This window comes from Chionomys nivalis, chromosome 7 (assembly GCF_950005125.1).
Source record: "Chionomys nivalis chromosome 7, mChiNiv1.1, whole genome shotgun sequence".
NCBI lineage: Eukaryota > Metazoa > Chordata > Mammalia > Rodentia > Cricetidae > Chionomys > Chionomys nivalis.
This window is the reverse complement of record NC_080092.1, coordinates 96,093,528-96,117,766: the sequence shown is the minus strand read 5'-3', so window position 1 is coordinate 96,117,766 and position 24,239 is coordinate 96,093,528. Positions and strand designations below refer to the sequence as shown.

General features: G+C 57.6%; 2 protein-coding genes across 6 annotated transcripts in view; one reads left to right on the top strand and one right to left on the bottom strand.

Moving 5' to 3' along the window:
* Window positions 1-1,028: 1,028 nt before the first annotated feature.
* Window positions 1,029-15,050, top strand: Caskin2 (CASK interacting protein 2). Its single transcript, XM_057773546.1, has 20 exons — window positions 1,029-1,145; window positions 2,319-2,815; window positions 6,975-7,026; window positions 7,505-7,602; window positions 7,984-8,129; window positions 8,228-8,323; window positions 8,396-8,526; window positions 8,902-9,010; window positions 9,287-9,395; window positions 9,518-9,612; window positions 10,081-10,342; window positions 10,458-10,579; window positions 10,666-10,726; window positions 10,843-10,931; window positions 11,045-11,155; window positions 11,230-11,331; window positions 11,607-11,745; window positions 11,889-13,343; window positions 13,429-13,651; window positions 13,988-15,050. Exons 2-20 carry the CDS (start codon window positions 2,722-2,724, stop codon window positions 14,076-14,078), a joined length of 3,585 nt encoding a protein of 1,194 aa, XP_057629529.1. The 5' UTR covers window positions 1,029-1,145; window positions 2,319-2,721; the 3' UTR covers window positions 14,079-15,050.
* Window positions 15,051-15,065: 15 nt separating this feature from the next.
* Window positions 15,066-24,239, bottom strand: part of Tmem94 (transmembrane protein 94) — a 35,484-nt gene continuing 26,310 nt past the window's right edge. For 3 of the 5 annotated variants that reach the window (XM_057773542.1, XM_057773543.1, XM_057773540.1), the window contains 22 exons: window positions 24,152-24,208; window positions 23,755-23,859; window positions 23,453-23,617; window positions 22,855-23,064; window positions 22,273-22,588; window positions 21,733-21,906; window positions 21,293-21,395; window positions 20,998-21,215; window positions 20,129-20,310; window positions 19,916-20,054; window positions 19,357-19,472; window positions 19,104-19,203; window positions 18,680-18,788; window positions 18,365-18,554; window positions 18,006-18,083; window positions 17,679-17,764; window positions 17,344-17,425; window positions 16,760-16,908; window positions 16,569-16,663; window positions 16,363-16,456; window positions 16,060-16,230; window positions 15,066-15,767 (listed from right to left, as the gene is read on the bottom strand). In XM_057773542.1, the coding sequence (XP_057629525.1) occupies window positions 15,695-15,767; window positions 16,060-16,230; window positions 16,363-16,456; window positions 16,569-16,663; window positions 16,760-16,908; window positions 17,344-17,425; window positions 17,679-17,764; window positions 18,006-18,083; window positions 18,365-18,554; window positions 18,680-18,788; window positions 19,104-19,203; window positions 19,357-19,472; window positions 19,916-20,054; window positions 20,129-20,310; window positions 20,998-21,215; window positions 21,293-21,395; window positions 21,733-21,906; window positions 22,273-22,588; window positions 22,855-23,064; window positions 23,453-23,617; window positions 23,755-23,859; window positions 24,152-24,208 (3,012 nt within the window). In that variant the 3' untranslated portion in view covers window positions 15,066-15,694. The remainder of the gene's footprint in view (window positions 15,768-16,059; window positions 16,231-16,362; window positions 16,457-16,568; window positions 16,664-16,759; window positions 16,909-17,343; window positions 17,426-17,678; window positions 17,765-18,005; window positions 18,084-18,364; window positions 18,555-18,679; window positions 18,789-19,103; window positions 19,204-19,356; window positions 19,473-19,915; window positions 20,055-20,128; window positions 20,311-20,997; window positions 21,216-21,292; window positions 21,396-21,732; window positions 21,907-22,272; window positions 22,589-22,854; window positions 23,065-23,452; window positions 23,618-23,754; window positions 23,860-24,151; window positions 24,209-24,239) is intronic. The other 2 variants (XM_057773541.1, XM_057773544.1) reach the window with 2 other exon arrangements.

Here is a 24,239-nt window from a genome sequence, read left to right as displayed (position 1 = left end):
CACACCCGAGCGCAAATCCACCTGGCTTCGCGCCTTCCTACCTGCCCTGTGTCCCTCAGACACCTGTCTGCACACGTGTCCCTAGGTCGGCGGGGCCGAGTTTAATCTGCAGGTTTCCAGACGTGCAGAAACACACCTATTCTTTTTGCAGCGCTCCTGGGGGCACCTCGCTCTAGTAAAACCTCCCCTGGCTACTGGGGAGTATGAATAATCACGTGTGTGACCTCTCTCCAGCCCTGAACTGCCTCGTGCTCTTCCACTAAGAGGAAAGAGATGCGAGGTGGGGAGAAGAGCAGTGAGTCCTCGAATACCAGCTTTGCAAACTGGAGGCCACGTGGGGACGGTCAGGAGTGGTCCAGAGACATTCGGAGCTCCTTCGGGATGAGCCAAAAGAATCTCTCCAGAAGAGCTCGGCTGCAGGGTTCAAAGGCCACGGGTGGGAGGCGCTGTCCGGCTCACACTGGTGCTGAATCGCCACTCCAGCCTCCAAAAGCACCTCCTCAAGGCTGGGGTCCCCGTCGTGACACCGTGGGTCGTTCCTACGCTCACCACTAGGTGGCACCATTGCTCCAGCCAGCCGCCGTGGGTCAGCGACTCTGCTCGTGGACGAAGGTCGCTGCGGGCAAGCCGGGAGAAGAGGGGACGAAAAGGAAGGGATCCCCGCCCCTAGTGGGGTCCTCAGGCTCGACCGCCAAAACGTCCCCTATTCTACTTATTCACACCTCATTCTCTGGTCTAGACTAGAGCCCAACTTCCTCGGGCTCCCCAGCCAGGACACAGTGGCACGTAGCTTCATCCACCCGCCCTCTCACCAGCCACTTGGCACCCCAAGCAGCTTCACCTGCGCGCATGCGCTGATCCCAGGGGCTCTGATCCTGGCTGGCTGGCGGGGGCGGGACCAAGCGAGCATTGGGGCGGGACTCAGGGTGCTGATTGACAATCCGACTGTGCGGCTGGGACAGTCCCCCAGCTCCCGATCCGGCGGGAGGGAGGGGGGAGGGGCGGGATTTCCTGCGGGAGGCGCCGAGCCGGCCTTGGAAAGGAGGAGAAAGGGGTTGGTTGGGGGGGCGACAGTGGAAACCAGCGTCAGGAGTGCTTGGGACTGAGCACCGCCAGCCAGACCCCCGGCGGGGCGGCCGGGAGAGGTGAGACTGCGGGGCCCCGGCTGGGGGGTCAGAATCCTTGAGAGCATACGCAAACTAACTTTTCTTGTCTGATCGGCGGGCGCCTCCATCTCTCTGCTCCTTCCGCCTTCCTTGAGCCCCCCCTTTTCGTTCTCCTCTATCTATCCCTCGGACTCTTGACTCTCCGGGTCCCTCTTGCCGCTTTGTTCCCGGGATCGGTCGGAGCTGGGCTTGGCTGCGGGGAGCTGCGCGGCGCTTAGAGGGGCATTCCGAGGGGCGGGGGAGCCAGCCGACCCCAGGCACTGCCAGGAGCACCCTCCTCCGGTGCGGGTCGCGGGTTTTGAGGAGGAGTGCCCTCCGGCTTGGGCTTGGACTTATGAGGAATGAGGGGTTCCCTACCTGGGCCCCAGGCCTGCACGAGTCTCATGCCACAAGATTCTGGCAACAAAATCACCGCCACCGAGGAACTGACTTAAGGTTTTGTGCGGGAAGTCGAGGGTTGGGGTTTCAGGTTCAGGCTTGGGAGGCAGTTGGTTAGCAGTGTCCAAGCCTGTCCTGGAGCTCTACCCAGCTGTTCCCTCACACCCCAGAAGCAGCAAGGAAGGGGTAGCAACAGGTGCTGTAGAACTTGCCTATCCTACAGGTAGACCTCCCCCACCCCGGAAAATGAGGGCCATAGCTCCCCACTCCACCCTCTCAGTGGAGCTGGGATGTTCGTTTATTAATGAAGCCTAGGTAGTGAGGAGTCTGAGGGCAGACACCTTGGACAGGGAGTGACCCCTGCCCATCTGCCTGTGCTATTCTTCCAGGCCCTACCTCTCGGCCCCGCCTGTTGTCTGTGGGTGTCAGAGCCTGGGGCTGTGGAGAATGGGCTGCTGGCCCTGCCTACCCCAGTGTCTCCTGCTGCCAGGGCCCCTCCTGCCCAAGGTTGAGGTGCTGCCCAGTGCCATGGGGCACAGGCAACTCAGCCCCTCCCTCCTGGAATACTACCCCCTCCCTTTGCGTGTTATAGTTATATATTTCTCTCAAGTACAGCACCTTCCTCCCCTCCCCCTGAGTGGCTCAGACCCTCCATGACTCCCAGGGCACCCAAAGTGATTTGGGGCTCTCTAAAGGTCCTGTCTTGGTCATCGTCTGGGTCCTATTTCCTGGCCGTGACCCAGCTTTTCAGCGGAGAACCCATACCTTTTCCAGACCCCCCGGGACTTGTCCACAGCTGCTGCCTCATGCCAGAGGGAATGCTGACTGCTCTCTGGATGGGCATCGGTGCTTCTGAGCTAACCCAGGAAAATTGGCCGGTCCAGTCTCAGCCCATCCCAAGGCCGTCGGAAGCAGCAGGCTGATCTTAGTCCAGATTTCCACGCAGCCTCCACCCCCTAGAGACTGACTTTCCTGCCTGTGGTGGCAGCTGCCGGAGCACCTTGAGGGACTATATCTCTGCCTGACAAGGAGCCCATTGCCTGGGACACCAGGCTTGTGCCCCTGGGACCAGGAGTCCTCCGAAGCACTGAGGCATGGCGAACTGACATTTGGCTGGACCAGCGTCTTGCTTCTTCCTGGACTCAGAAGCCCAGAGCCTGGCGGCGCCCTAGTCAGAATGGGTCGTGAACAGGACCTGATCGTTGCTGTCAAGAACGGAGATGTGACATGTGTGCAGAAACTGGTGGCTAAAGTCAAGGCTGCAAAAACAAGTGAGTCTTCCCTCGGTGGGGTGGCCATTCCAGCTGAGGCTGCTCTCTGAGTACTGAGGCTACAGAGGGATGCTCAGAGGGGGAGGGGGAGGGTAGCTTCGGTTTGCAGACTTGAGGAAGAAGGACTGTCCTGTTGTAGACAAGGAGTGCTTCTGTGTAAGAGTGCCAGAGAGGAAAGGGGGGTCCCTTCTTGCTCTGGGTCCCCAGACAAGTCACTTAGCTGCTCTGAGCCACGGAATCCTGGCCTGCGAAGGGCGCATATTGAAGCGCATTCCGTTTGCGTGTTTTTATCATTTGTTGTGCGTCAGGCTCTTTTCTAAGCGCTGGAGGTTGGCGGTTGGTAGCTGGCTTTTCAGATGTGTTCTTTGGCTCTGTGGGACTTGGCTGCGGGATGGGAAAGAAGGAAGAGAGCGTTGTGACCACCCCCAGTCCCATCTGCATAAAACCAGAGTGTCCCTGTATTTGTGTCGAACTTCATGAGGATGTCTGTAAAACCTCTTTGGAAACAGCGGTTGGGTTTCTGGTGTCATTGGTTGTTTGGTTTGGGGCTCTACGAGGCTTAGAACCCAGGACCTCACACTTGGCACACAGTGATCTATCATCGCTGGCAGGGTATTCCCAGCCCCCAAAGAGAGCAGATTCCTGGGGACTCATAGCACCATCTGACCGGTACTAAAGCTCCTTGCTAGTCACCTGCTGGTGTTCTTGGGAGTGTATAGCCGATGCTAATTTTCTAGAGGTTTCCATAGCCCTGAGGACTCTATCCCTGACAGGGCAGTCAGGGCTGGATACATGGGTGGCCACTAAGCCCCATCTCTCAGGACCCTGTGATGGTAGGGACCTCTCAAACCCACCCCAGGAAAATGGACCTCTGGTCTTCAGGCGAGCACCCTGGGCTCTCCCAGACCCCGAGGCTTGTCTCCTCCAGGACTTGCATGAGCCAGTAGTTCTTCCGGCTCCTCTGGGGTTAGAGAAAGTGTTCCCTGAGGGGAGGGTCTTCTCTGTAACATTGGGGCTTTAACCCCAAGCCACACCTGGGTCTTGTACACAGGAAGGAATCCCCAGGCTACTTGGAGACATCTTATTATTCCCGCCCACACCTTGGAGTCTGGGTGCCAAAAGGAAAGACGTTAGTGGCGTGCACCCACCTGCACAGCGAGCGGGGTGGAGACCCAGCCATGGGGTGGAGCTGTACCCCTAGTCCTTTCATCGTGGGGAAGCGAATGAGGGTATGACGGTGAGCGGGATGGAGGAAGGGGCCGAAGTGGTCCCCAGGAGATGGCCTGAAGGTCTGAGTGGGAGCCTACTCTCCTCCCCGCTCACCTCTGTGTTGCTTTTGGCCACCTGCCCGGTGGGGCCTTGGTCACACTGCTGCTGGCCTCACCGGCCTGGCTGCCTTAGACAGTGAGGCCCATTGGAGGGTAGTAGCAGGGTCGGCTGGTGGCGAGACCCCCACAACTAGGCTTGTCTTCTCTACCAGAGACAGAGCTTCTAGGGGTTGAAGTTCCTTCCCTGCGTCCAAGATGTGGACTCCCCTATACAGGGGCAGACACACGGTGACAGGCCTGAGTGTCCTTTTAGGTCCCTGCACCGTCATTCCCTTCTTTGTCCTCTGAGAGACCAGTGACAAAGGTGAGATCACAGGTGACCTTTGTAAACCCTGGGGTTTGTGAAACAGTGTTACCCCCTGGCTTCCTGTCAGGTAGGAATTTCTACGGCCCTTGCACAGATAAGGAAAATGACACTCTGGGGTTAGTGACTTACCCAAGGTCATGTCGCCCTGGGGTCAGATGAGAGATTGAGAAGCCTGTGTGCTTTCCTTGTGTTTCCATAGCGACCACTGATTTCTGTTCGGTCAGTATCACCTAAGGGATGTTCTACACACATAGAGTCCCCTAAATTAAAATTGTGCTAAAGAGCCTGGGACTCAGCCGGGCAGTGGTGGCACAGAGGCAGGCGGATCTCTGTGAGTTCGAGGCCAGCCTGGTCTACAAGAGCTAGTTCCAGGACAGGCTCCAAAGCTACAGAGAAACCCTTTCTCGAAAAGTCAAGAGAGAGAGAGAGAGAGAGAGAGAGAGAGAGAGAGAGAGAGAGAGAGAGAGAGAAAGCGAGCCTGGGACTCTGTGAATGATACAGTTTATTTGATTCCAATGCAGTCTCAGAGAGCGATGCAGGGCCCCTGGACCAAAGCAAACCACTAAAATCAAGTCATGGGGCGCCCCTTTTTCCTCTCACCCCACTGGCTGGGAGCCTCTAGCCGATGACTCTTTCCTTCCGCCTCGTCCTGATCCACCCTGTCCCAGGCCCTCTTCAGGAGCAGGCTGCTGGGAGGGGTGCCATTGCACCGGCCTTGCCTCTTCCCTCTGCCCCTCCCCATCTTTTTCTGAGGTCTCCTTCCTTGGCTAGAGGAAATGGATGGGCTAGGGTGACTGGCTGAACTCATATCCTCTGCTTGGGCCTGAGACGGGGTGACCCTTCCAGCCCCAAAGCCAGGCTGGGGAAGAAGGTTTTGCCACGTCGGAAGTGACTGGTGCCTCTACAGGACCCTCCGCCCACTCGCCAGGATCCCAAGCCCAGTTTCTGTGGGCCTCTTCTCCGCCACCTTTCCGGCTATTGTTCTAGAAAGAACAGAGCCACCTATCTGGCCCTGCCCCTGTTCCTGTGTCCCCTCCTGTCACATTGTCTGCCCCTCCCTAGAAGGGACACATCCAGCCACGAACTGTCCCATCCCAGACTTTCTGTGCAAGTGAAGGGAAGCCTCCCTCAAGGACTCTGGTGCTCCTCTCTTGGGACCTTGTCTTCACGGAGGCTTAAAAGGCACCTTGGCAGCCAAAGTCACACAGCCCAGGAAAGACAGAGTAGCCTTTGAGCTGTGCACTTCCTGCTTCCATAGCTTCTGTTCTTTCCCTACTCCACCCCCACCTCCCCACCCCACCAAAAATGGTTCTGTGTTGTAAGAACTGTCAGGTCAGAGGTCTCTCTCCTGCCCCTTTGTGGCTCTGTATTTACCTTCTCAGTATAGAGTCTTTCAGCTTCACCTGTGTGTCTGTCCCCTCCCTCCCTGTCCCTTGCTTCCCTCCCTGATGGAATGAGGCCCTGCCTTTCCCAGGCTGCTAGGGTATTTGGGGGCCCACCAGGGCCTGGGGGCAGGCCTGGACCAGCATGTTTGGCACCTTGCCCAGCCCGGGCTGAGCCAGGCCCACTCCTTCCCAGCAGGGTGGGTTCCAGGAGGGCGCAAGGGCTGCTGGTGACAAGGCTTGTCCTTCCTCAGCGCCTCGAGGATCTGCCCATCATGGTCTGTGTGCCCCTGGGTTCTCACCTGCCTGCACCCTGTCCCGGGGAGGCGGTGCCAGTGCCCACTGCTTCTCTGGGGGGGGGCGAAAAGTCAAAGCTTGTGAGTATCGAGTCGGCAGGTGTGCCCCCCCCCCCCCACAGACAGAGCTCTGTGAAGAGGCCGGAAGGCAGTTTGGGTCTGGGACCCCAGTGTAATGGCCGGCACGGGAGAAGTGCGAAATCGTTATCATCATCATCATCATTCCGTGCTCACAGGGGACAGACACTGTCCCGACAGCTTCTGGGGGCAGATGCTACGGAGACCAAGTCGTGCAGATTAAGTGACCTGCCCAAATTGGCAGGGTTGGCACATTGGACCTGGGCTAGGATCAGTATATTCCATATGTCCCTGCCTACCAGGTCCTGCTCAGGGATGCTCCAAGCCCAGCCTTGTCAACAACCTTCTCTCTGCCCTTGAATACTTAAGACCGTCCCCCTTCTTTCAATGCCTGTTCCCCGTGGCCCATCAGGACAATATGACTCTCTCCCTAACCCATTCAGGCAGGAATGCCAACCATGCGCCCCGTGGGCCTGTCCTATTGAAGGCATGTCATGCCAGTACCCCTTCCCGCCCCCTTTGGCTCTATAAACAAGCTGGGCAGGGGTTCTAGGGAAGCCAGGCGGCTGCTGCGGTGGCTTCCAGTGCTCCTTGCCCTCGAGCCATAGGGACAGGACCTGTAAAAAGCCATGGGGCAGGTGCCCTTCTGTATACCGAAAGGTGGGTTGGGTCCTTGGAGGTGGGTAGTGGGAGTGCTGGGTGAGGGCATAGCCAGGGCAGGTGGTGCCATGTACCCTGATGTGTCCTCCCCTGACTCCCCCCCACCAGAGCTCCTCGGCTCCACGAAGAGACTCAACATCAACTACCAGGATGCTGATGGGTAAGTGTGTGCTGCGGTGAAGAGACCCAGGGAGGAAGTGAGAGGAACTGGGGCCCGCAGTTCCTCCCTCAGACTAGGTCCTTGAAGTATGTCTGCCCAGAGCTGGGTCCTGCCTGTGTAGGGCCAGAAGGAGGGGGTCCTGCCCACCCACCTGCCTGTGGAGTTAGCCCTGAGCAAGAGGAGGGCCCCCCTTGGGTCAGATTCTTCCTGGGCCCCTTCTCTCCCTGGAGGGTAGGAGCCCTCAGGCTTCTGCTCCCACGGCCCCCTCCTCTGGGCAGGCTGGGTGGGGGACGCTAGACAAACGGGCCTCTCAGCCAAGACACTGAGCCCTTTCATGCTGTGGCCTGGCTGCTGTGCGCTCCCACGGCAGGGCTGGCAGGCACAGGGGGGCAAGTAACCCCTCACTGCCGGCCCCCAGAACGAGCTTGGGGTGGAAGACTGTTCACTGACACCCCCTATTTTGTGTCCCCCATGCCAGATTCTCTGCTCTCCACCATGCTGCCTTGGGGGGCAGCCTGGAGCTCATAGCCTTGCTGCTGGAGGCGCAAGCCACTGTCGACATCAAAGACAGCAATGGTGAGAGCCCAATGTATCCCGCCATGTGGGGAAGCCAGGGCCTCTCTACAGACCTGTGGCCGGAGCGTCTCCTGTTAGGACACACCAATAGGCGTTTGGGTTCCTTCTCTGAAATCGTGAATAGCTTCCTTCTGGAGAGAGTGTGTAGTTCAGATTTCCCATTATTTAGACGAGGAAGCTCAGAGAGGTTATAGTCCCGTCCTGGGGTTGTGTGGAGGGCACAGTTAGAACTCTTGACTTCAGAGCTGCGTAGGACCTTTTCCCGAGCAAACCCGGGTGAAGCTAGCATTGCTGTGTGGAAGTCTTCCCGTCCCGCCAGGGTGGCTCCGTTCTCTGCTGAGCCCCCTGTGAGCCCTCTTAGAATCTCTTTCCCCCTGCCAGGCATGCGTCCCCTACACTATGCAGCCTGGCAGGGCCGGCTGGAGCCTGTGAGGCTGCTGCTGAGGGCTTCTGCGGCTGTCAACGCTGCCTCACTGGACGGCCAGATCCCTCTGCACCTGGCTGCGCAGTATGGACACTATGAGGTGGTAAGTGAGCCTGCCTGAGGGGATGTGGGAGCGAGGAGGAGCCAGGTAGGGGCCTGTGTCTCGCAGGTAGCCTCCCTTACTTGGCTTCCCCATCCCAGTCAGAAATGCTTCTCCAGCATCAGTCCAACCCGTGCCTAGTCAACAAGCTGAAGAAGACACCCCTAGACCTAGCCTGCGAATTCGGGCGGCTCAAGGTGAGCCTATAGCCCTAGGGTGCTGGGTGCTGTAGTCAGGAGGAGGCTCTAACTGGGTGCTGCACACTGTAGGTGGCCCAGTTGCTTCTAAACAGCCACTTGTGTGTGGCACTGCTGGAAGGAGAAGCAAAGGACCCGTGCGACCCCAACTACACCACACCCCTGCACTTGGCTGCTAAGAATGGCCACAGAGAAGTCATCAGGTACCCCAAGGGACCCACCCGCCTCCTCAGCCTCTTCCTGAGGGACCATTGGTTTCTAACCAATATCTCCCTGCTGCTTTTTTAAAAAATAAATGACACATACGCGTGTGTTCTGTGTGGGGTGTGTGCACGTGAGCACAGCTACCTGCAATGGACCACAGAGCCAGAGCTCCAGGTGGAGATGAGCTACCCCATGCGCATGCTGGGAATTGAACCAGAGCTCTCTGAGAGCAGCACACCCTTATCTTAGCCACCGAGTCATCTCCCCAGTCCCCTGCTGCTGTCTCCATTCTTGGTTTCAACACCACAGTCCCCACACCCCTGGCAATGAGCTTCTTCCCGTCCCAGCCACCTCACAACTTCTGCCCACCACAGGCAACTGCTGAAAGCTGGTATTGAGATCAACCGCCAGACCAAGACCGGCACCGCACTGCACGAGGCCGCCTTATACGGCAAAACCGAGGTGGTGCGGCTACTGCTAGAGGTGGGTGTGGGTGCTGTCTATTTTGTGGGGCTTGGGAAAGGGGGTCTCACTCCCTCCGAATGGTGCTAAAGCCTCATGGCTGGAAAGCAGGAGCCCCAACTGGTTAGACACCAAGTCCGTCTCTTACGAGCTCGATCTTAACCCATGTCCAAAGTGTCATGCTTCCCCCCTCTAAGCCCTGAAAATGGTAACAGTACCCACCTCTTGGGTAGTAGGGAGGACTTGAAGAGAAATGTCAAGCAAAATTCAATGCTCTTGTGGTACTGTGAACCCCAGGGAGGTGTAGATGTGAATATCCGGAACACGTATAACCAGACGGCGCTGGACATAGTGAATCAGTTCACCACCTCCCAGGCCAGCCGGGAAATCAAGCAGCTACTTCGGGGTGAGTGGGTTTGGGAGAAGACCTAGTGGGTGGGGCTTTAGAGTCAGTACCAGGGTGTGGTGGGAGAGTCCGCTGGGGAATCGAGGGTCCATCATGGACACCTGCCCTATCCCTTCTCTTAGAGGCTTCAGGGATCTTGAAAGTCCGAGCACTTAAGGATTTCTGGAACCTTCATGACCCCACCGCTCTCAATGTCCGGGCAGGAGATGTCATCACGGTGAGGGGCCCACACATCCTTTGTAAGACAAGCAATTGCTATGACTCACTTGGGCATCTGCTGTGGTCCTAGGCCAAGTTAAATCTTTATATATTCTTTCATATAATCCTCTCTAAACCTAGGAAACATGGGTACCATTATCATTTTCCTTATTCTTTTCTTTTTTCTTTCTTTTTTTTTTTTTTTTAAGAGATGACAAAGTTGAGACTTAGAGAATTAGATGAACTGGGCCAGGTCTCATATCTAGTAAACAGAGAATGTAGAATATCATTATTCTATAGAATATCATTGTTTGTATGCCTCGTGCTACAAAGAGAGACTGGGCTGGAATCGGTGACCAAACTCGGGTAGAAGTCAGCTCTGCCGGGAAGAGATGGACCAGGCGTGCTGGACTATCACTACAGAGACAGCTACTGCCATTTGCTTGGTGTAGTGACTGTCCTTTCCGTCCACATCCTGTCACAACAGGTGCTCGAACAACATCCTGACGGCCGCTGGAAGGGCCACATCCATGAGAGCCAAAGGGGCACTGACCGTGTGGGCTACTTCCCCCCGGGGATCGTCGAGGTGGTCAGCAAGCGGGTGGGCATACCTGTGGCCCGTCTCCCCTCTGCGCCCACCCCGCTGCGGCCGAGCTTCCCCCGGATATCACAGTCCTCTGCTGACGATTCGCTGCAGCCTCTTACCTATGGCCAGCTCCCGCGGGGAGGCCTCAGCCCAGACAGTCCAGGTATATCCTCTCAGGAGGTAGTGCGGGGGGGGGGGGGGTGTCCCTGGGCGCTGGCAAGTTGCCAGTCAGCTGTTAGCGGTGTCAACTCTGACCTTTATGCTTCTGCCGCCTGCAGCAGGTGACAGGAACAGCGTGGGCAGCGAGGGCAGTGTGGGCAGCATCCGCAGTGCTGGCAGTGGGCAGAGTTCTGAAGGCACCAATGGCCATGGCACTGGCCTCCTTATTGAGAATGCTCAGGTAGGAGGGGAGGGCACCTAGGCCTGGGCATGGCCTGCCCATTGTCTGTTTTCCATGTACTGAGTAAGCTCTTTCTCTGTCTCCAGCCACTACCCTCTGCCAGTGAGGACCAGGCACTGCCAGGCCTGCGTGCCCCATCTGTGTCAGGTAAGAAGAGTAAATGGGACTGGTATTGCTGGGGAGTACAGGTGGGGAGGTAAAGCCATGACCCCACCCATCCCTCCTCCAACCGCCCCTGATGCCGTCTCTCTCCTTCCCTGAAGACAACCTGAGTCATCGCCCCCTGGCCAGTTATCGCTCTGGGGAGACCTTCACTCAGGATGTGAGGCCAGAACAGTTGCTGGAAGGGAAGGTGAGGTGTCCCCCCACCCCCCCCCCCCCGCCCAGAAATACGTTTCAGGCCTCGGCAGAGGGTAGAGGGCTTTAGTATCCAGCTTCTCCTCCCCGTTTTGCTCCACGCCCCAGGATGCACAGGCCATTCATAACTGGCTAAGTGAATTCCAGCTGGAGGGCTACACTGCCCACTTCCTTCAGGCCGGCTATGACGTGCCAACCATCAGTCGAATGACGCCCGAGGTAAGCACTGTCACACGTGACGCGAGGGCCCAGCAGGCACGGGAGGGCCCTGATGTCCATGCCCTGTGTGACAGGATCTGACAGCCATTGGGGTGACCAAACCTGGACACCGGAAGAAGATCGCCTCAGAGATTGCCCAGCTCAGCATCGCTGAGTGGCTGCCCAACTATATCCCGGTGAGCAGGTGGACAGGGTGGGGTTTTTTGTTTGTTTGTTTTGGTGACAAGGTTTCTCTGTGACTTGGGAGCCTGTCCTAGAAATCGCTGTGTAGACCAGGCTGGCCTCGAACTCACAGAGCACTGTCTCCCAAGTGCTGCGATTAAAGGTGTGTGTCATCACCGCCTGGCAGGGTGGGGTTTTGGGCGCTTACCCAGGGCTGTGGCCTTGGGAGGGGTCGGGGCTTCCTTTCACACTTGGGGAGCGCCAGGTTTTGATGGTGGCACTCATCCAGGTGGACTTGCTGGAGTGGCTGTGTGCCCTGGGGCTGCCACAGTATCACAAGCAGCTGGTGAGCAGCGGCTACGACTCCATGGGGCTGGTCGCCGACCTCACTTGGGAGGAGCTGCAGGAGATAGGCGTGAACAAGCTGGGTGAGGATCACTTTGAGGCCTCCTGGCAGCCCCTGACCCCAGCTACCTCTAGCATCTCTGAGAGGAGGGGAAGGAGGTCTAGCCAGGGCAAAGGGGACAAGCCTAGACTCAGTTAACCCATCTGCTTCTGTCTACCCTTCCAGGGCATCAGAAGAAGCTCATGCTGGGGGTGAGACGGCTGGCAGAGCTTCGGCGGGGCCTGCTGCATGGGGAGGCTCTAGGTGAAGGCGGACGCCGGCTGACCAGGGGTCCGGAGTTGATGGCCATTGAAGGCCTGGAGAACGGGGAAAGTCCAGCTATGGCTGGCCCTCGCCTCCTCACCTTTCAGGGCAGTGAGCTGAGCCCAGAGCTACAGGCAGCTATGGCAGGGGGTGGCCCAGAGCCACTCCCTCTTCCCCCTGCCCGTTCTCCCAGCCAGGAAAGCATTGGCGCCCGCTCCCGGGGTTCTGGTCACTCACAGGAGCAGCCTGTCTCTCAGCCCAGTATTGGTGATTCCATCACCCCACAGGAGAGGAACCTTCCAGAGGGTACAGAGCGCCCCTCTAAGCTTTGTACCTCACTCCCTGGCCAAGGACCTGCCCCTTATGTCTTCATGTGTTCACAGAGTTCACCCACTAGCCCAGCCCCAGGGCCACCTCCTGGTGCTCCTCGGGCCTTCTCCTACTTGGCCGGCTCTCCTGCAGCTCCTCCAGACCCGCCTCGGCCCAAACGCCGGTCCCACAGCCTGAGCCGCCCTGGCCCTGCTGAGGGGGAAGCTGAAGGGGAGGCTGAAGGGCCAGTGGGCAGTGCCTTGGGCAGCTATGCCACCCTTACCCGGAGACCAGGACGCAGCACCCTTGCCCGGACTAGCCCTAGCCTGACCCCAACTCGAGGGACACCCCGAAGTCAGTCCTTTGCCCTCCGTGCCCGTCGTAAAGGCCCCCCACCCCCACCCCCCAAGCGCCTCAGTTCCGTCTCTAGCCCTACCGAGCCATCTTCATTAGAAGGAAGCCCAGGACCCAAGGAAGGGGCCACAGGCCCTCGGAGGAGAACACTGAGTGAACCAGCCGGCCCCTCAGAGGCCCCTGGTCCTTCTGCCCCAACTGGCCCTGTGTCTGACACAGAAGAGGAGGAGCCTGGGCCTGAGGGGACACCCCCATCTCGGGGCAGCTCAGGAGAAGGGCTGCCATTCGCAGAGGAAGGGAACCTGACGATCAAGCAGCGGCCAAAGCCAGCTGGTCCCCCGCCCCGGGAGGCACCTGTGCTCCCTGGTCTTGACTTCAACCTCACAGAGTCCGATACTGTCAAACGGAGGCCCAGGTGTAAAGAGAGAGAGCCACTCCAGACTGCACTGGTGGCCTTTGGGGTAGTGGGTGGTGACACCCCTAGCCCCTCCGCTCCCCTGTCCTCCCAGGCCCCCTGTGAATCTCCCTCAACTTCCTCTAACCCTCCACGGTCTGAGCCTAGCAGCCTTCCGTCTCAAGGAACTCCAGCCCCAGATCTCAGCCCCAAATCTCAGCCCCCCGGCCACCAAGGGGCCTCTGGGCCAGCTCTGGCGCTGAATGTGGAGACGGAGCCTCCAGCTGCCCCTGCTGCCCTCCTCAAAGTGCCCGGAGCAGGTAAGAAGTGAGGCCCGCGGAGGGAAGGTTGCTGTGTGCAGGGTCACGTCACGCCAAGTCACGTAGTAACCTTTTGTCTCCTCAGGAGCAGCTCCTAAGCCTGTGTCCGTGGCCTGTACGCAGCTGGCATTTTCTGGCCCAAAGCTGGCTCCCCGGTTCGGCCCCCGCCCTGTACCCCCTCCGAGGCCTGAGAGCACTGGGCCTGTGTGTCCAGGCCAGGCCCAACAGAGACTGGAGCAAACCAGCTCGTCCTTGGCAGCTGCACTGAAGGCAGCTGAGAAGAGCATCAGCACCGAGGAGCGAGAGGGGTGAGCTGGGTGCTGGGTGCGGAGGGAGGGAAGGCTGGGCTTGGGAGCATTGGAAGGCGACTGCGGGCCAAGTCTGCGGCTAGGGAGGCCTCTAGTGGGATGCCCGGGCCTAGTGGTCTTAGAGAGGCCTACGGAGATTCCTGGGGACTATCACTTATTCTTTAGCCCAGTCCTTTGTCCCCGAGCCTCTGAACTCACCCGTAAGGGAAGGACGGAAACTCCTGCCACGGGGAGGTTGTAGGCAGTAAGAGTGAGGTACAAGGTGTTTGCCATCAGACAGGACTGCCATGGTAGCAGGCCCACGGCCCATCTCGTTAAGGCTTTCTCTTGATGCAGCCCCACAGCGGCCTCTACCAAGCACATTCTGGATGACATCAGCACCATGTTTGATGCCCTGGCTGACCAGCTGGATGCCATGCTGGACTGAACAAGACCGGCTTGTGACCCTCCTTTCCTGGTACCCACAGTGGCCTGCCAGCATTCACGGCCTGTGGCCCAACATGGAAGAAGACCCTGCCACCCAGGGCACAGGCTGAGGGTTGGTTGGGCTGGAGTTAGAAGCTGACTGAGGGGCCTCAGCTGGGTGGGAACAAAGCTCCTCCCGTGTAGAGCTGACTGCTCAGCTTTGGCCCCTGGAGAGGGACCCGTTAAGAGCCTTCTCCTCTAGGAGGAGGTGGCGGTAGGGCTTTTTGGATGCGTGCACCTCCCCACCCGGCCCATGTCTAACGGCTCAGTGCTTAAGGAATTCCTCTGGCCACCCACCGAGCTGCTCTAGGCTCCGTGAGGCTGAGTGGAGGCTGTGTACTTGGCTGCTTCCCTCCTTGCAAGTGTACATAGGAGATGTAAATACACGGCAGGGGTATGCCATTCTGCCCGTGGCTATGGCCTTGTCATCTCCTGCCCTGTCTGGCCATCCCACACGGGGAAGGCAGCGCAGGCCGGGGCAGAGGCAGTGCAACTAACAGATCCCCAATGCCCAAACTCTTACAACTGTATATAATATTTTTCAAGCAGAGAGAGATGCATATATTTTAAATGGAATTTATTCTATCTATTAACTGCCTGAGAGAATGCAGTGGGGAGGCCTTCAGACTGCAGAAGAACCCTCTGCCCACCTCCTGCTGGAGGGCCCTGTTGGTCCAGGCCCTGTGACTATTAACCTCTTCCCCAGCTAACATCAATGAAAGTGTCATTCCACGTGATTGGGCTGTGTCTGGATCTGTGCATCAGACCTCCACATCCGGGACTGTCCCTTCACCCACACACCGCCGGGGCACTTATCAGTGTGGAGGGTGACGGCTGCAGTCTTGGGAGGGGAGCCTTTCATGGCTGTTTCATGGATCCGCCACAGGTTTTTCTTAAGCAATTTACAATTTTAATATAAACCAGTTGACATTCATTCCTAAAAGGCTCATTTCCAGTAAAAAAAAAAAAAAAAAAGGTAAAAAAAGGTCTCCCAGAACAAGGACAGCGCCTGGGCTGGGTCCTCCATGGATGACTTATGGCCAGCTGATGATGCAGGGGCTCCAGGGTGAGGTGGACCCTTTTCTATCTTCCGGCCCAGAGGAAGGGGAGGGCCCCAGGACCACAGCCAGGCTGCTGCCCCAGGATAAGGATGGGTGGCAGGGAGGACACAGCAGCAGCCACTGCTCCAGCAAAGCCTGAGGCTCACTCTGAGGCTGCCACAGATGTGAGAGGAGTGTGTTAGGTAAGGGGACCCCAAAGAGAGGCCACTCACAGGGGAGGGGGCTAAGGGTCCCTTTACCAAGGGCCTGAGGTCATACATTCAAGAGTGCCCCTGGCAAGACCAGGGAAGAGCCAGGGCAGTCCTGTCAAACCATGGCAATGGCCCCTGGGCTCCTTCGTGAAAAGCCCCAGAGTCGGGAAGACAGCAGGGTCTCCAGTGACCGGAGCTGAGCCTCCAGTGCCACGAGGCACAAAGACGAACCCTGAAACATTCGTGATACCAACTCCCCAGACTCAGGGGTCGGTCTGGCTCTAGCCCCAGTAACCAGGGCAACGACGGCCACCGTGGCCAATGGCTCAGAAGGGAGAGTTCATGCCCAGCTTAGTCTCAAACTGCAGCTTCTGTCGCTTCTGGTAGCGGACACGGACCCTGGTGAAACAGATTAAGATACAGTTGACAACTCAGCCTTGGGCTTCGCACTTGTAATTCTAGCTTCTTGGAGGCTGAGGCAGGAGGATTATAAGGTTAAGATCGAGAACGTGTCTCAGAAAGTAGAAAGAGTGTTAGGGCTGTAGCCAGGGCAGAGCATATTAGAAGAGCTGGCTCCAGCACCAGGGGAAGAGGTTGGCACCCCCCTTAGACAAGAGAACTGAGCAGGACGCCAACAAGGGGTGAGAGGTTTGGGGACGAGGCCCACTGGAGTGCCGGGCTGCAAGCTCACCGAATCTCATGCAGCTTTACAATCTCATTGGTGACGACCACAAGGACCAGGGACAGGCAGCCCAGGAGCCATGTCAGCAGGGGCACATCCTCTAGACCGAAGTGGACACGTGTGTCCCTGTGTGTCCACAGCTGCAGGTCCACAACTGTCTGGACCACCTGACCTAGGAGCCTGTGGAGGGAAAGAACAGCCCTGTGTGACCCCGGAGTCATCGGCTTCCTCCCCGCTTTCCCGGGACAGACCCGTCTTCCTCCCACCTGTTGTCCCAGCCCTGTCCCGCAGCCCCCCTCAAACACTACTCACACCACAGGCACGGTCACCGCCCACCAGAGGTTTGTCAAGGGGCTCTTCCTCCACAGAGGCTTAGTGCGATGGACATGGGTGATGGAGATAAAGACTAGAAAGATTGGCCAATGGGGTGTCAAGGCTTCCACGGGCCCAAAGCGTTACCTCCCACCTCGGGGCTTCCGCATTAGCAGCCAGCAGCCCCACTGAGACAGCCTCCTCACCGGTGTGCAGAACGATCAGGGCAGCTGTAAGCTTCTGAGCTGACAGCAACCCATTGGCAAAATCTCCAAACCAGGCTGGAGCTCTGTCATCATTGCTGCCAAAGGGGAAAAAAAGGCTCACCCTCCTGAGGATCCACAGGAGAATGGGCTGGGGTGGAAATGGGTGGGAAAGAAGAAGCCCCAGGGCCCACCTGCAAAGCATGACTGAGGAGCAGTTGGTGAGGTTGCGGGCCCGGGCACTGTCACAGAAGCTCTGCAGTGTGAAGCCAAAGCAGATGAGGCACGAGCTGATGGTGAGGCTGAACTTGAGCAAGAAGCAGAGTAGGAAGTAGTGCTGGGTCTGTGGCATAAAGGAGGACCGTCAGCCCTGCAGCGGGCAGCCCCCCTGTGGGCCACAGAAGGACCGTCAGCCCTGCAGTGGGCAGCCCCTCTGCGGGCCACAGAAGGACCGTCAGCCCTGCAGTGGGCAGCCCCTCTGCGGGCCACAGAAGGACTGTCAGCCCTGCAGTGGGCAGCCCCTCTGAGGGGCACAAGGCAGACCTGGCGCCTGCTCATCTCTCTCATGTTCAGTAAATGGTCATACCTCAGGAGATACTACGGACCAGGGACAACATTCCCAGCAAGGCTCTTTCTCAGTTTTGACCACCACCTCCCTCCACTAGCCAAGTACCAGCTCTCCAGGTTCCTGACCTCTGCAGAGTCTTCCAGGTTAGGCTGACTCCCAGCACCAACCCCCAGACTCTCTGTGAAGCCCTGGTAAGCTGAGCTTACTTACCTTCTTAGGAATGGATTGAAGGTTTTTGCCTGTTGCCATAGACATGATGGAACTATGTGGTGGCTTCCCCAACAGAGAGATGCTGAAATTCAGTGTGGGTAAAGGGACAGTGGTTACTTCCTATCTCCCAACTCGCAAAGGGAACACCTACAGAGAACCTTGGGATGAGGTCAAGTCTAGTGAGGCAGAATAAGACAAAGGGACCGTGCCCCAGTGCCTCCTAGCACCGAGGTGATTCCCTGAGCCATCTTGCCAGAAAACTCTAGGTCCCTTGGGATGCCCACTGACACCCCAGCCCTACTGGCTGGGCACCGAGTGGCTTCAAGGCCTCTCACCTGAGCAGAGGGTAACAAAAGCAGGACAACCATAAGATGTCTGTGGTACTCAGGAGTGGTGGCAGCTGAACCAGACAAGAAAGGAACTAAACCAGGAAAGAAAACATCGCCAAATTTGTAGACCCCCAAGGCTACCTTCCCCTGCCCAACAGACTCAACATCTTGACTGAGGAGCAGGGAGGAGAGAACACTTCTGGCAGTGGGGCCACCTCCCAAGCTGAGGGGTACACAAGGCATGTGGCTATACTACTGCACCCCAGACTCCTCAGCCCATAAACTGTCCCTCCCTTACAGAGAGAGGCAATGCCTGTGCAGGCCCTGGCTTACCTGAATGATCACAAGGGTCAGCTGGCACTGCAACAGGAAGAGGAAGCACTTACGGATGCCATAGGTGGCGTGCCGAGCCTAAGGACCAAGAGGGACAATTAATGATCCAGTCTTGCCTGGCCTCTCTCAGGTCCTACAAGCAAGCTTCAGTCAAGAGCCATATGCCCAGGTGTTCCTATGAGGAAGGAGCAGAAACAAATTCAACTGCCTTGGGGAGCTTCACTTGTTCCTCCCACAGGCCGGGAAGGCAGGAAGCACGAGGTCTAGAGGCCCATAAGTATCACGTGTTGCAGCTCTACCTTCAAGGCTGCTTACCCCAGAGGGCCCTGTGCTACCCCCAGTACCTATCTGAGGCCCACCTGCTCAATGAGCCGGATGATGCTGATGGTCTCTTCCTGGCGAAAGGTCAGGGAGCAAGGCAGGCTGTTGAGTTGCCCTGATAGCTGCAGGGGAGAAAGGCCATCGGAGGCCTGGGCCATGGTGGTGCTGGTGGCATAACCAAAGGTCTCCCAGGAGCAGCGGGATGGGTACAGGGGGTCCAGGGCAATGCTGCTCAGTAAAGGGAAAATCCACCCATGAACTGTACTGTCAAAACTGTCGACCACAAGACTGGAGCCTCCCATCCCTCTTCTCCTACCAGACCCAGGCCCACAGTGTCCGTGTCTCTCCCTGACCTGACATCACTCTGGAGGAAGAGGCAGCTGTTCCGCAGGTTGGCAGAGCTGCCCAGACAGCAGGTCACCTCCCCATATTCCTGCATGATCTTTATCATCTCACACATGGCTGAGGCGAAGAGAGAGGCACAAGAGTCAGGTGGGCAGAGCCCTGGGCAGGTGCTAGCAGAAACCCACAGGTCAAAAGGCCAGGAGCAGTGAGGAGGAGGACCCTCTTTGGAGCGTTAACCCCACCCAGCAGCAGGACAGATCACGTGACCACTCACTCCAGGCTCCCTGAAATGAGCATGCCCACTGCATGGTCCCACTAGACCCCAGCTAGGCACAGCCCAGGTTTTCACTTTGCTTAGAAAACTCTCATCCCCTGTGAGCTACGCAGTGCCCACTCCTACCAGAGCTCGGAAGGAGGGGCCCCAGTACTCACTATCAGGGGTACAGTCAGTGAAGAGGGGCACCAACAGTGGCACGTTGTCAATGTTCTGCAGGTGGGGCCGCACCTGGTGGATACCCCGGGGCAGCTTGGCCTGGAGGAAGCAAAGATGTCAGTAGTCTCAAGATATGGAGCAGAGACTCGCCTCTCCTGCCTCCTCCTCCTCCTCCTCCTCCTCCTCCTGCCCTTCACTTCCTAAATCAGTTCTTGACCACTTTGAGGGCATAGACAGATTCCACCATCATACCCGGTTACAGTCCTCCAGGAAGCTAGGGATGTCACTGTCCGTAGGCTGGAAGCTGATGAGGTCTGAGTGACCCTCCTCCTCCAAGAGGAGGAGTCCTTCTGCATCATCTCGGGACACTGGGGATGAAAGCCTGTGCTCACATTGGGCCAGCCTCCCGGGAGGCCAAGTCATGCCCTGCAGACGGTACAGCCTTCTGTCTCCAGACCTCCACTCCCGGCCCTCTCCTGCACTCCCCTCGCCCCCTCCACTGAGACAGGGTTTCCCTGTGTAACAGTCCTAGCTGTCCTGGAACTCACTCTGTAGACCAGGCTGGCTTCGAACTCACAGAGATCTGCCTGCCTCTGCCTCCCAAGTACTGGGAATAAAGACATGCACCACCACCACCCCGCTCAGGCCTCCACTTTTAACAGCCCCCTGTTACTGCCCACAAGAACATGGGGCTGTTTCGCGAGGGAGTGTGCTTCTAGGCAGGCTCTAAGCAAGTTTCTTCTAGCTGTACTTCCCAACAAGGGGATCCTGCCATGCTCACTCCAGTCCTGCCTCGCGCTTTTGCCCTCACCCTGATTCAGGTCGTCATGGAGAGAGCCTGCGTGGCTGGGGCTGGAGGGAGGGATCTCAGAGCCAGGCATGTCGCCATTGGGTGTGAGGGAGATATGGCAGTTCCAGCCTGTCTCCAGGCCCATCTTTTCAGCAAATACCTGTGGAAGGAGGATGGCGATGAGGGGCACAGGCTCGGGAAGAGCGGTGGGACGCACGGGAAGGCACACCTCACCTTGCTTTTGAGCTCGTCCTCCAGAGAGAAGTAGACAAAGCGGATGCAGGCGTTGACCAGCCCATCGATGAGGCGCACGATGTCCAGCCGGGCCTGGTACTGGGAGGACACCATGCCCATGAAGATCTGACCGCTCAGGGCCTGCATGCAGTCTTCCTTCTCCAGCACCTCCCCGATCCCTTCTTCAGGCGGGCACAAGACACAAGAGCCAGCCGGCATGTGGCAAGACAATCAGGGTACAGCCCAGTCAGGACGTGGAGGAACCAGCAGATTCCAGGAGGCAGCCCGGGGCCACACACATAGAGGTCACACCCAAATCAGTGAGTGTAAAGGCCCCAGGGGACCACACACACAGCCACACAGGTGCACAGTCAAGATACATACGAGCCAACACACACAAGAGAAGAGACAATGAGAGTGCTCATCAGCAAGGCAGCCATGCTGGGAGCCACGCTAAACACGGCTCAGCTGCCCAGCCCTCTTCCAGGCCCCTAACACATGTCTCCTGGGCCTATAAGATATGGCCAAATATGCAGGCTTAGGACGGAAGGCAGGGTCTATGTCCCTCTGTTCTAACAGTTTGAGCTAATTCTGAGAAGGTAATGCTTTATAAACACGTCATTCTAAACCTTTCTAAGGAAACACTTTTATATACATTGATCCTCTTGAGCACCGGGAGAAAACCCTGAGGAAGGGAGAGAAGGCATCTAGCTTTAGATGCGGAGAAACTGAGGGATGCCCCACGTCACAGGCTAGTGAATGCCACCCTGGACTGCCCGGGGCACTTTCCTCTGAAGCTCGTTGGCTCTGGGTTTCCCAGCCCCAGGGAGCCCCCGTGTCATCCCCACTGAAACGCAGGCTCACGGTACCATCAGAACTCCAGCTGTTGCGGCGGATGTTGGGTTTGATGGGGACGGTGCTGGGCAGCTCGCACATGGTGAAGATGCTGTTCTGGCCGGGTACCTGCACCAGCTCAATGCACTTGCCATTGAGCTGGGAGGACAGGGTGCAGTTCATGGGCTTGTAGGCGAAGGCAGAGCAATAACCAGACAGGCAGGCTCGCTGGTAGAAATCTAGCACTTTCTTTCTGCCAGAGAAGTAGGGAGGACGTAAGACAAGTGGACCGTTAGACAGGCAGGCAAACCGGCAGAACCCCTCACTCACCTGTCAGAACCCGAGAGAGGGTAGATGTCAGCGCCATCCCAGAAGTCTGTGCAGGCCTCCAACACCACGTCAGCAGTGCCGTGGGACAGCATCTGCTCTGTGCCTGGGACGGGGAAAGAGACCACATCGTGAGGCCACAAACCAGCTCCCGCCTCATCCTGACCCTTACAGAGGGCGGAAAGTACTCCTGGTAGAGGAAGGGACCTCCTGGCCAGTCAGTCACCATGGAACCTTCTAGACTACTAATGCTGGCGTTACAATCCCCATCCTTTGGAGAATCCCACTCTCTGTGACTCTGGTCCCCAAGCCCAGCCCCTGCCACATCAGAGAACTTGGGGAGCTGTCTAGAGTCCACTTGAATAAATGGGACAGGGTATAGTCTTCTGCCCACCAAGCCAGAAGGTTTGTCTGAATGCCAGGTGAGCTCAGGTGAGGCTTACTGGTGGCAGTGTCTTTGATGAAAAGGCTGATCATGTGGCTGAGTGGGGGGCGCCGCTTGGTGACACAGGAGGGCCGCCCCAGCGCCGTCTCCTTCACCGTCTCAGCGCTGGGGAGGCGGTAGAGCGCCAGGTGGTTCTCCTGCTTGAAGAGTTCCTTGGCCCCTGGAGTGAAGCCTATGAACAATGACAGCACAAAGGGCCTTAAGAGAGGAGACAAGCTGGGCAATGGTGGCACACGCCTTTAAACCTAGCACTCGGAGGCAGAGACAGGTGGATCTCTGTGAGTTCAAGGCCACCCTGGTCTACAGAGCAAGTTCCAGGACAGGCTCCAAAGCTACACTGCGGAACAGAAAGTGGAAAGACAGAATCCAGTTGACCTGGCCGGCCCCTGCCATCTTTATATCCCAACATTTAGTCATTGTGCAGGACTAGAAAGCTAAGGTTGGCTACGTTCATGACAAATGGATGCCATGCTAGGGACAGTCAGTGCCAGGCCCATCCTGAAAGGTCGCCCCAAACACCGCTGCCACAGAGCCGTACCGATGAGCCGGGCCAGCTCGCAGAGGCCCCAGGGCACGTGCACGGGCAGCACCGCACTGTGGCTCTCCTGCAGAGCGATGTTGCACAGGTGGTCGGAAAAGCGGCACAGACGCTCGGTGACGCTGGCGTTACACAGGTTCAACAGCACGTTGAGGCCCAGCGGCTTGAGGGAGGTGAGGTGTAACTGCCAGTTAGAATCATCAAACTGGATGCATGAAGGGTTCTGCTGGTCTTGGGACAGGCTCAGCATCTCCAGGTGGTAGTCACACACAAAGTCCTCGGCCTCATAGGGATCACCTTCTGTCCCAGGCTGGGCCTGGAGGAAATGTGGGGTAAGGCTGGGAGGAGGTGGGGAAAGGCCCCGATGCCCAAGCAGGCCCACAACCAGCCCCACAGGAGAGCCCATCTTCCCCAGCCGGGTGCCAGTGCTCTCGTTCTCCTCCTTCAGGAAGAAGGCTGCCTGTGCCTCCCTCCTCTGCTCTTCCAACCCCGCTGGTTCAGACTGAGCTATTTCCCTTTGATAGGGGCAGGAAGGCCTGGGACAGACAAGGTGGCTTCTCTATGCTGTCTCCTTCCTCTTACCTTGCCGGGCTCTTCCTCCCCTCCTTCAGTGTCCCTGCTGAAGCTCACGTTGGAACCCGATGGGTGTTTGCTGCGGCCATGTACTTTGTGATGAGAGTAGGGCTCCGAGGGCTTGGGACCGTCACCAGGCCAGTCACCACGCTCCTGCTCGTTGGAAAGGTGCAGGGTATTGTTCAGGGAGCCAGCAAGGAGGGCATCTCGTTCATGGGGCTGAGGAGAACAGGAGCACAGGTCTCGGACCAGAGTCCCATGGCTCCTGAGGATCAGGGAGACGGGGCAGTTCTGGGCTCCTAACTGTCTTAGCCTTAGTTTTTTTTGGTTTTGATTGTTGAGACAAGGGTCTCTCTAGGTAGCCCTAGAACTCACTCTGTAGACCAGGCTGACCTCGAACTCACAGACATCAACCTGCTTCTGCCTTCCAAGTGCTGGGATTAAAGATGTGTGCCACCACACTTGGCCACTCATCCTTCATCTTAACCACTCAGAAGACCCAGGAATCCAGAGCTCCTCTCTCCTTCCTAAGCCTCACTCACCAAAGGCTACAGGCCTAGCTCTGAGACTAAGCATCTTAACCGACCTCCATGGGAGCTGGCCATACCTCCTCCTCTACCTCAGGATGGCAGAAGGACCGAGTGGACAGGTCGTCTGTGAGGTCCTCATGGCTGCTGTGAGGGGGTTCCACCTTCCCACTGAAGAAGAGCACAGTTTCTGGGCTGGGGTTTGGCCATGACAGGATTCCCTGTTTGTCCACACAGCACAGCACCTGGAGGAAAAGAAGCAGGGTTAGGAAAGGATTCAGTGTTAGTCTAACTGCCCAGTGCCACACACAAAACAGACGACCATCCGGACCCAGCAGGAGGCCCAGTCAACAGGCCTACCCTCCCCGCAGGGCCTCCTTACCGTGACAGAGCCCAAGCTGTGCAGCAGACTGGCGCTGTGGCTCAGCGTTGGCGATGTCCCCTGGATCACCCTCAGGAAGTGACCCCAAATGCATCGTAGCATTTCCTGGTGGGAGACAGACAGTCTGTGAGGCTATTTGGGGCTCAGTCTTATTTCCTTGGCGACAGCCCGTGGGGCCCAAATCAAGAGAAGTCCAGGAGACGCCAGCAAGTGGAGTTGTGGGACAAGATACTGATACAGGATCGGGTCTGGATCGTGCACACATTCAACAGGGATGGGGGAGGGGGCAAGCGCTCCAAGAGCTCAGCTAGAGGTCAAAGCCAGAGAATCACAGAATCACAGAGGTCCTCGCACCTGCAGGGGCCTGGAGGAAACCCCGTCTATCTCAGCAGTTTACCTGAGAGGAGACGGTTTCAGTGTAACTGCTGAGAGTATCCTCTGAGAACTTGGCCAGCTACACAGAGAGAGACAGGGTGAGCATCAGT